The 8,538-nt window shown below is 37.2% G+C and overlaps 1 protein-coding gene across 1 annotated transcript in view; it reads left to right on the forward strand.

Annotated features, from left to right (window-relative positions):
• The first annotated feature begins 803 nt into the window (after positions 1-803).
• MRPS30 (mitochondrial ribosomal protein S30) overlaps positions 804-8,538 on the forward strand; it is a 23,813-nt gene continuing 16,078 nt past the window's right edge. The window contains exon 1 of the mRNA XM_031557235.1: positions 804-903. Coding sequence (XP_031413095.1) covers positions 804-903 — 100 coding nt within the window. The remainder of the gene's footprint in view (positions 904-8,538) is intronic.

The raw sequence follows: 8,538 nt of genomic DNA on the forward strand, positions 1-8,538 counted from the left end.
CTTAATTCCATAATTTACTTAAAGAAGACCTAATCATAGAATCATAAAATCATAGGACTGCCAAGGTTGGAAAAGACCTAATCTAGGCCAATAATCCACCAACCATCAATATTTTCCCACTAAACCATGTCCCTTAGTACCACAACTAAACATTTCTTGAACATCTCCACGGATGGTGACTCAACCACCTGCCTGGGCAGGATGTTCCAATACCTCACCACATTCTGAGATATTTTTTTTCCTAATATTCAAGATGAACCTCCTTTACACAACTTAAGGCCATTATCTCTCATCCTATCATTAGTTATCTGGGAAAAGAGACCTGCCCTCACCTCACTACAATCTCCTTTTAGTCAGTAGTAGAGAGCAATAAGGTTCCCCTGAGCCTCCTGTTCTCCAGACTGAACAATTCCTGCTCCTTCAGCAGCTCCTCATGAGACTTGTGCTCTAGACCCCTCACCAGCTTCACTGCTCTTCTTTGGACATGCCCCAGGGCCTCAGTGTCTTTCTTGTAGTGAGGAGCCCAAGACTGAACACAGTATTCGAGGTGTGGCCTCACCAGGTCTGAGTACAGGGGTATCACGACCTCTGCCTCTGCCTGTCTGCCACACTGGGTGGTCACCATGTTGGTACTAACAGAGAGCTTTCCCTTGGCAACCTGGGATGAGAAAAGCAGCATTCCCTGCTTTCCCCCCTGCTCAAACACCCTGCTTGAATTATTGTCCCACATCATTTGCCCATCCTCAAGGTTCAACAAAAAGATTTTGCGCTTGCATTGAGAGAATCCCAAGTATGTATACAAAATGGGAGAACTCCTTGAAAGTAGTCCTACTGAGCAGAACTTAAGAGTCCTGGTTGATGAAAAACTTAACAAGTGCCTGCTTGCAGCCAAGAAAGCCAGTGGTATCCTGGGTTCCATCAGAAGAAGGGTAGCCAGCAGAGAGAGGGAGGTGATTGGAGGTGATTGTACCCTTCTGCCCCTTCTGCTCAGCACTCGAGAGGCCCCAGCTGGAGTACTGCATCTAGGCCAACACAGGCAAGACATGGCGCTTTTGGAGAGGGTCCAGAGAAGGGCCACAAAGATGATCCAAGGGTTGGAGCAACTCTCCTATGAAGAAAGATTGAGGGAGGTGGGCCTGTTCAGCCTGGAAAAGAGAAGGCTGAGGGGAGACCTCGGTGAGACCTTCCAGTATTTAAAGGGAGTTTATAAACATGAGGGGAATCAACTTTTTACACAGGTAGATAATGATAAAACAAGGGGGAATAGTTTTAAACTAAAGGAGAAGAGATTTAGATCAGATGTCTGGGGGAAGTTTTTTACTGAGAGAGTGGTGAGGTGCTGGCACAGGTTGCTCAGAGGTTGTAGATGCCCTGTTGCAGGAAGCGCTTAAGGCCAGGTTGGATAGATAGGGCCCTGGGCAATGTGACCTAATACTTGATCTAGTGGTTGGCAATCATGCCTGAGGCAGGGGGGTTGGAACTTGATAATCCTTGGGGTCTCTTCCAATCCAAGCCACTCTGTGATTCTGTAATTTTTTTACAAATCAAAATATAAAAAATATTGGATAAAAATTGTATTGGGAGAGCTAACTAGTAACACACAAAACTGGACAGATAATTCAAGATTGAATGATTTCTGACTTCCGGCCTGAACAAATAATTTCTGAACCAGTTTCTCATCAGATTTGAGTGGAAGCTCTGTTCACAATTTTATATACTCATATTTTCAAAGGGGATTGCTTTGGAGACCAAGAGTTGGTCTGTGTTTATTATTATAGCAACATATATATAATATAATATAGTTACAATGGCACAGGGAATAAAGTATTCATTTAGCATTCACATTTTTCTGGCTGCTGAAAAACAGGATGTTGATGCTCTGAGTCTGCAAAAAATCAAACAAAACTAGAACAGAAAACTAAGGAAAATAATAATAAATCAGTGATAGCCAATAGCAGTTTGAAATTTGGTTCCATTTTTCTTGAATATTAACATATTCTGTCATGTTTAGAAGTGTGGGCTAGAATAAGAACTTAATGGAATAAAATTTAGCCCTGCTTTGAACAAGAGGTGTTGGATTAAATGACCTCCAGATGTCACATCTTACCTGAATCCTTCCATGCTTCTAAAAAGGTAGAAAGAATGTAGTGCTAAATTACTACTCTCACGAGTGAGACCATTATCATTTTACATCAGTCACTGTATTCTGAGAAAAATGCCATTTTTTGAATTATTTTATGTTTCTTATGAGCTCACATGGAGTGTATGTTATGGTTTCCCAATGTTCCTATCATGTCTCTTTTTATATAAGGTGTGCAGAGCTGTAAGGTCTTGACGGTAAATTTAGGGTAAATAACTTTTATTAATATTTGACCCTGAATGATTGTTATTTTACTCTCTGAAGTCTTGAAAATTTTAACAGAAGCTGAACTCTTCAATATGTGCTTGGGGTAAACATCATTCCTATTTAAAAGAAGTTTTAGTCACCCACTCAGGAAAGAAAACTAATCTGGTCTGATTTAGACAGTCAGTCACGCAAAGGGCACACAGGCAACAACGCTGTCCAAAATATACATTCTGAAAACAGCCCCACATACTGAAATCACTTGGGATCGGCTTTCAGATGTTTCATAAGCAAAACCAAGGTTTAACTTCACCGAATGAATGCTTCACAATGAATAATGCACCCAGCTGTAGCAGTAAATGCCATTTGCTCAACTGCTTAACTGTTCATCCTTTTGACCAAGGTTTATGGTGGTGTGAAACGAAGCTTAACTTTGCAAATATGGAATGTATAGTAAAATTATCCCCTTTTGTGAAATTAGAAGGAATAAGCTTCTGATGGGTGTTTATGTACTGTGCTAGCAGATTATAAAAGATTAAAAGGAAATTTTAATGAAGTGAAAAGCAGCCCTTGCAGCTTCTAACCCTCATGATTAGAGGAGCAGAAGCTAGGGGATTTAAGAGGGTTTAGCAAGATGAGGTTGATGGGGTGGGGAGATTATGACCTGTGATTGAAACTCGTTGCTTGTCTATCTCGTGTGTCCTTAGTTAATGTATTTAGGACCATAGTTGTTTCAAAAACAATGAGGATGAAATGGGCAGAAGAAATGTAGTTCTGAAATAGTTTAAAGGCATGTTTAATAAACTCGATCAAATCAAACACAAGAGAATACAGCATCTACATATGCGTAAGGCAAGTTATAGGCTTGTGCTATTTCTTTTATACTTGTAACAAAATTCACAGAAAAAGTGGGTAATACAGTTTGTATTTATAGCTCTCCATCATGTTATAGGAATGTTTTGAAATAAAGTAATTCAATTTGCAGTATAACTTGGATTAATTCTCCAAAAGGATTCTTTAGAATGTATTCCAGAATACTGAAAGCTTTGAACAATAATTTGTTCTAATGAAAGAAGGGTAAAAAAGCCTAAAATATTACTGCCATTATACAATCTCTAGAAAACTGCAGTGAGACCACAAAAGGTACAGAGCACAATTATTTTTCTACATTTTGATGTATGAGTTATACAAACAGTCATTCACCTACAGAAACTCAGTTTCTGGGCAAATGTCAGTTTTGCAGTTAAGCTTGATTTCTATCCTAGCAAAATGCCTGAGACAGCACTACCCAAAAATAACTGGGCTTCCTCTTGTATCATTGGATCCCATTTCCTGCTTGCTCAAGTTGGCCTGGGCCAAGAGATTTGGGGAAAAATTTTGATATGGAACCTTCTTTTTTTCTTTTTTCCTTTTTTTAAAGTAGCCCCTTCTGTATTTACATCCGAAATAGGTTACTACAAACATACTTAAAGAGCAAAATATTAAAGTCGTAGCAGATGAATTGCTTTGGTCTGATTCATAAAAAGAACAGAGAATGAGTTTGGACATCTTATAAGCTCTAGACCTCAAAGTAGACTTTAGGCATCTTTGGATATCTAATTCATTTGGTATATGTCACTAGAATTCTTAACTTTCAACTAATTTGATATTAAATAATGTGAGTATCTACTGTTCAGGTAATATTCAGCAACATACAGACTATTGCCATCCATGCAGCCATCTTGAAACCATATCTAAAACAAAAGTCTTAGAAGCTACCCTAAGTAATTCTCAGATGAAGCATAACCTAGTCTGTCATACATGCATACAAAGACAGTCCTGAAGAGATGGAATAAAGCAGCTGTGTGCTTCAGAAAAACAGTCGAAAGATTAATTCGATTTTGCATATCTTCATTCATGGCCAAGGAACCATCCCAAGGGTGCAGGCTATGGATGAAATCCCTGTACATCTGGAAGAGATTTAAAACCCTATATCTTAGAATGTAGAGAGTTTCTTTATCACTACAAAACAGATTTTCTGTCAAGTTAGATCTCTTTAAAACTTGAAAAGAGGAGCTTGAACGATCTACTTTGGAAAATGCAGTAATTACAGTTTTGTCATAGTCCAATATGGACACTAATATCAGATCTAATGGACACTTCTGATTATTTCCCTCTTATTTCTGGAGGGTGGGTTACTTAATTTCAGAATTCAAGAGACTGATTCACAACTGATGATGTCTGGGTAAATGTGGCCAAATGTTTGTAAATAACAACATCCCACACCTTTTTTCATTTATTCACTTCTGGCTACCCTAAATATTTTCAAACCATCAGTTTCTGCTGAACTTCTAAATCTAAACATGTCTTTTGAATTGGAAGTTTAACAATCAGTTAACAAATCTCCACTTTTCTAACTTCTACAAAAAAAGAACCTTGTTTTTAGAACCTGAGTCAGCTATATTGCGTTTCCTGGGACTATCAGTAGTGTAGATGTCAAGTAATAAATATTGAACTGTTTCTTATGATGGATTTGCAGTCCACTGAAAATATGGTTTTCAAATCTGCTTTTAAAAGATTGGAAGAGTGCAAGGAAATTAGTCTATAGCTTAGTGCTGGAGGGAGTTACTCCTCGAGTTATAACTTCTGCTGATTGGCACCAGAGTGAATTATTTACCTATTGACTTTTGAAAAGTGATCTGCCTGTGGACTGGGAAAGTATGTAATTTTCAGTCATTACAACTGAAATTTGTCAATCCAGCATAAGGAAGGAATAAACGAGTTTGCACTAATAGGAAATGGCCTTAGTAATATGGTTTGACCAAGTAATTACCATAGCCAATTTCCTGTGAACTTTAAGCTCAAAAAGAAAATTTTATCTCCACATGTCCTTGGGAGAAATGTAGTCCAGACAACTTTACAGTCCTCAAGAAATGTCCAGAAGTTTGTCTAATTTTATTCTGAGTGTTTCAGTTGATCTGAACAAAGATACAACTTCTCTTTACCACATTGTCTGCCTTGCATTCTTACACCATTTTAGGTGAAGCTGCCTTATTATTATTAAACCAGATGGCTATATGCAAAATGTGCTTTTTCAAGTAAATGCCATTATTAACTGTGATACTCTTTACACTTCAGTTGTACGAGAATCAGCATGAATGAACTTTCAGTTGACATTATCATTGTGCTAGTGGTTTATTACAACTAGTACTGGAGCAAACAAGTTCATTATTTTCTGGAGGTCTATATGTTATATTGCATGCACCATCATAGCTGAAAACAGAAAAATATATTTTCCTCTGAAACTGGGGTCAGTGAATGAAAAGGTCTATTCAGAGTGAAATTTTTCCATCTCTGTCTACTGATGCCAAAGTATCATATTTCGGCAGTGAAAACTACTCAAAAATCTTGAGTCGGTTCCATTCACTTACTTTCATATCCAAGTAACTGATAATAGAATTTGGCATAACTTTTTTAACTTGTGTATACTGAAATTTATGGACATAATTCACTGTTAAAGGCAACAGAATTAAACAATTTGTGGTTCAGTCAACTCAAGACAAAGATGAGTTTGAGGAGAAATCTTCTACAATATGTCACTACAACATTCTGAACAAACTATTTGCAAAGGTAATTGAGCAGTATAAAGATTCACGTATCGAGGTTTCAGTTTGTCCTTCTTTCTGATTTCTCCATCAGATTAACTTTCTTTTTATAGGTTGGATAACCATGGAATCTTGTTGAAAACATTTCGCTGAGTCTCCTATTAATAAACTTGAATGTTTTTGATTTCTTTGTAACTGTTCCAATGAAGCTTTCTCTGATTTTATTGTGAACTTTTACATGATTGCAGAGATAAAGAGATGCTGTCAATACTTTTCTTGTTGCTTCTACTTGTTGAAGTGTGAAAGCAACTTCTTCTTAAAAATGCACATTTCATATATTTGTAGTCATCTTCTCTCTGATCAGAGCAGAAGCCAGCCTGAGGAATGGCTTAATTCTATAAACATATTCCAAGCAAAATCCTCAAATAAAAGACCTTATTCTTTACTACTTACTATTCCCTTTGGATGACTTATGGCAGCTATGACTGCTGACAGACAGTATTTATATTAGAGGAGAGAAAGTGGTCTGATAAATTTCTTGTTCTTCCCCTGTCCCCAATACATATTGGTGAAATATGAATTGATTGAGGGAGTCCAAAGGTATCCATCATGCTATATAGAGGATTTCATTTTCAATGAATGACATTCTGATATTCTCTCCCCTACATATTGTGCATATACTTAAATATCCAGTTGTTCATTTTCCTAAGAATTCCCTCTAAGTTTACCTAACTGACATGGGAATTACAAAACATTTGTTTTATCATCTGTGAAGTTTATCACATTTCGAGATTCAAAATGTGGATTCTGCTGTGAAAAGCTTACAGAATGTTTCTTTAAAAAAAAAGAAATCATAGGCTGATTTTTTTGAATCAGTTAAGCCCTGCTTAAGTTACTGCTCTTAACAGAATTTGGACACATTGCTATATCTCTTGTCTGGATTTTTCACAAAAAAAAGAAGGTTGAAAGATCACTTGCAAAATCTGCAGTGAATCTTCATTTTTCATGTCTGCTCCTGTCCTCCCAGTAATTTAATCACAGAAAGATTGGGAAGATGTGAATTAAAGTTTTATAACGCATGTAACAGTATATGTATAATTTAAAAAATATAACAAACTTTCCTTTTTTAAAAATGTATATTTACTACTGCCGATTAGTACGTCACTGTCATTTCTCATTTGTAGTATGAAGCATATGATTTTTTAAATAGTAATTAGCATTTGTTTCTGTTATTCGAGTGCAGCATCAACCTGAAGATGTGTTAAGACCACTGGTGGAGCAACACCAACAGAGTGCAGTTGCTTAACTGCAGAGCGTGGTTGAGATCCAGCAGCACCACATAAAGAACAAAGTAGCCTATGGCTTGCAGGGTCTCTGAGTATTTAGGCTCTTCAAATACTAATTTCAGCCTCACTTGTGAAATTCAGCTTCAAATTGAGAGAATCCTTACTTTTATTCATGATCTGTCTTTCTTCATGATATGTGCTTGTTACTATTTGTGAAAAATGAAAGTACTAAAACTTCTACACCAGCTGAAAACGATGTCAATTTAATGTTTCATGACATTAATATTCTTCTTGTGCTTCTGTGAATGTTCAGCTCTCACTATGTTCATGATGTTGGATATAATGATGGCAGTAACATTAGTTTCAGGAGTTTAGTGTCCTGTCACAATATTGAAGTAAGCCACAGTGCAAGCTGCGCAAAAGGGGCACAGAAGTACCATTCAAAATCACTACATGAGGCTGTCTCCAGTGGAGATTTCATTTTTTTGTACTCAGAGACAGAAGGTCAGTGCTCAGGCTTTGCCACCAGAGGTCTTCAAAGAACGTATTATAGAAATATTTTCAGTGGCTGCAAATAAAAGGTAGATTTTACAGTCACAGACAGAAATAGTTGTAGTAGGTGTAATTTGCTCAAGTGTTTCAAGTCATTATTTCTCTGATATGCAGAATCTGTGCCTTACAGAATTGATCTTGGAAAACAATAACAGCTTGGCTTGTTTTGTGTATCTGTCTGAATGTGTTCTCTATTCTCCTCTTTAAGAGGTAGTGATTTTGGTGATGATGAGTCAACAAGAGTTTCTGATTAATTCTTCAATTTTCATTAACAGCAGGAAGATTTCAGTGCCAGCTGAGGGATGCTGCAGGCAGGAGCCAGCGGAGAGGACAGAGGTGCTGCTGAGAATTAGTGTTGCAGGGACCCTGCTTTGCAAATGAGGCCCTCCCATGACAGGCCTTCCCACCCAGAGCCTGGAAAATTCTCCTTAATCATCAAACTTCTCATAGCTTCATGCAGGAATTCCTTTGATGAGTTAGGGGTCTAGGCCAGTGTTATTAGATCTGCCTTGCGGAGAGCCATATGACAGATACATTTCTTGGATTCTTTATCTTTTATCCTTGCTTAAGTAATGAAAAAGACTTTCTGACAAATCCTTATCAAAAATGAGATATTTCCCTTCTTATTGGCTTTATATTAGAGTGTGGTGACCTTTACACTGTGATAAAGCAAGAGAGAGATAACTGCTTTTTTTATGCAATAAAATAAGACCCACTGAGACTGTTAATCTCCTAACATCATCCAGATAAACTTGATAAATAAATTGAAAAA

This window comes from Meleagris gallopavo, chromosome Z (assembly GCF_000146605.3).
Source record: "Meleagris gallopavo isolate NT-WF06-2002-E0010 breed Aviagen turkey brand Nicholas breeding stock chromosome Z, Turkey_5.1, whole genome shotgun sequence".
In the NCBI taxonomy this organism is placed as follows: Eukaryota; Metazoa; Chordata; class Aves; order Galliformes; family Phasianidae; genus Meleagris; species Meleagris gallopavo.